Raw genomic sequence first — 1,310 nt, 5'->3', positions numbered from 1 at the left:
AGTTAAAAGTAATTAGTAACAAAATAATTACCCTACAAATCCTTAGTTTTTTATAATAATTTTTTAATTTGATTTATTATTTTTTTAAAACTCTCCCTCTCTAGCACTGAAAAGAGAGTGGATAGGTGACAATAAACCCACCATCAAATTAAAATGTGAAGCAAGATCCCTACCTACCACCTTTTCCAAAACCCACAAATCTCCATAACCAAAAAAAGAAAAAAGTTTATTTTTTTTTTTAAAAGAAAAAAACCTATAGCGTAGGACTTGTCATCCATCTACATTAAATCCCTTCCATTTCAGCAACAACACACTATAAAAACATGCACAATAATATTAAACTTTCTCCACAATTACAACTCAACTAACCCACCTCCCAAAAAGCAAAAGGAAGAAAAAAAAAAAAACCAAATCATTTATTATTTTTTTTTTATTTCTTATATTACTGCAAAACAAACCACCAAAATTGCTTTTTTTTTTTAATGTATAAAATAATAATCTTCATATATGGACCAAATCAAAGATGCCTCTTCTTTCTTTCTATGGGAAGATAGTGCAGATTCTGAGGTGGATAAATTATTATCTCATCCTCATGAATTAGAATCTGCTGTGGATGATCAGGAGGATGCTTGCTCCTGCAGCTGCAATGATTTTGCTACTGATGATTTGAGAGCCCTTGATTTCCAAGATGATGGGGATGGTAATGGAGATCAAGCCGTTGGTTTGATCGGTGATGGTGGAAGGCGGCGGAGTGGGGCGGCGTTGGAGTGCAGTTACGAGGATGAGGAGGAAGAGGAAGAAGAAGAAGAGTCGAGTAATGATGTGGGTGTGATTCCTAATATTGATGAAATGGAAGACAAGCTCTTTTGGGACACGTGCATGGCGGGAGGTTATCCTTGAATCTCGTCGTTCGTCGTTAAAAAGGTTTAAATCTCATTTTAGTTAGAAATGTTTACGATTATTCTATCTTCAACTTTGAATATTTTTAATTTTTTTTGTTTTAGTCTCTAATGAGAGTTTATTAAATTCTATTTTGTCTATAAATTTTTTAAATATCTATATTTTAGTTTAGAAAGATAGACAAAGTATAATAAATTTTAAATGTCTCTATTTTAATATAAGAATATAGAATCATGGATAACATGACTTAAAATATGCGTATTTCATTGTATTTGACGTCTTGAATATGTATTTGAATCACATGAGAAAAGTTTATTTGGGTCATGAATATTAAATACAAAAATAATAGCAAAAGCTAAAACAATAAATTTAACTAAATTAAGGTTTAGTTGTCACTAAAAAATTTCTGC

General features: G+C 30.9%; 1 protein-coding gene across 1 annotated transcript; it reads left to right on the top strand.

Annotated features, from left to right (window-relative positions):
- The first annotated feature begins 320 nt into the window (after positions 1 to 320).
- Positions 321 to 1,044, top strand: LOC150032122 (uncharacterized). Its single transcript, XM_090307900.1, has one exon. It carries the CDS (start codon positions 508 to 510, stop codon positions 898 to 900), a length of 393 nt encoding a protein of 130 aa, XP_090164026.1. The 5' UTR covers positions 321 to 507; the 3' UTR covers positions 901 to 1,044.
- Positions 1,045 to 1,310: the final 266 nt, after the last annotated feature.

This window comes from Benincasa hispida, chromosome 12 (genome assembly GCF_027475165.1).
Source record: "Benincasa hispida cultivar pf3 chromosome 12, pf3_genome.v1.1, whole genome shotgun sequence".
Lineage (NCBI taxonomy): Eukaryota > Viridiplantae > Streptophyta > Magnoliopsida > Cucurbitales > Cucurbitaceae > Benincasa > Benincasa hispida.
Note: the sequence above shows the minus strand (reverse complement) of the source record. Positions and strands in the feature narration are given on the sequence as shown.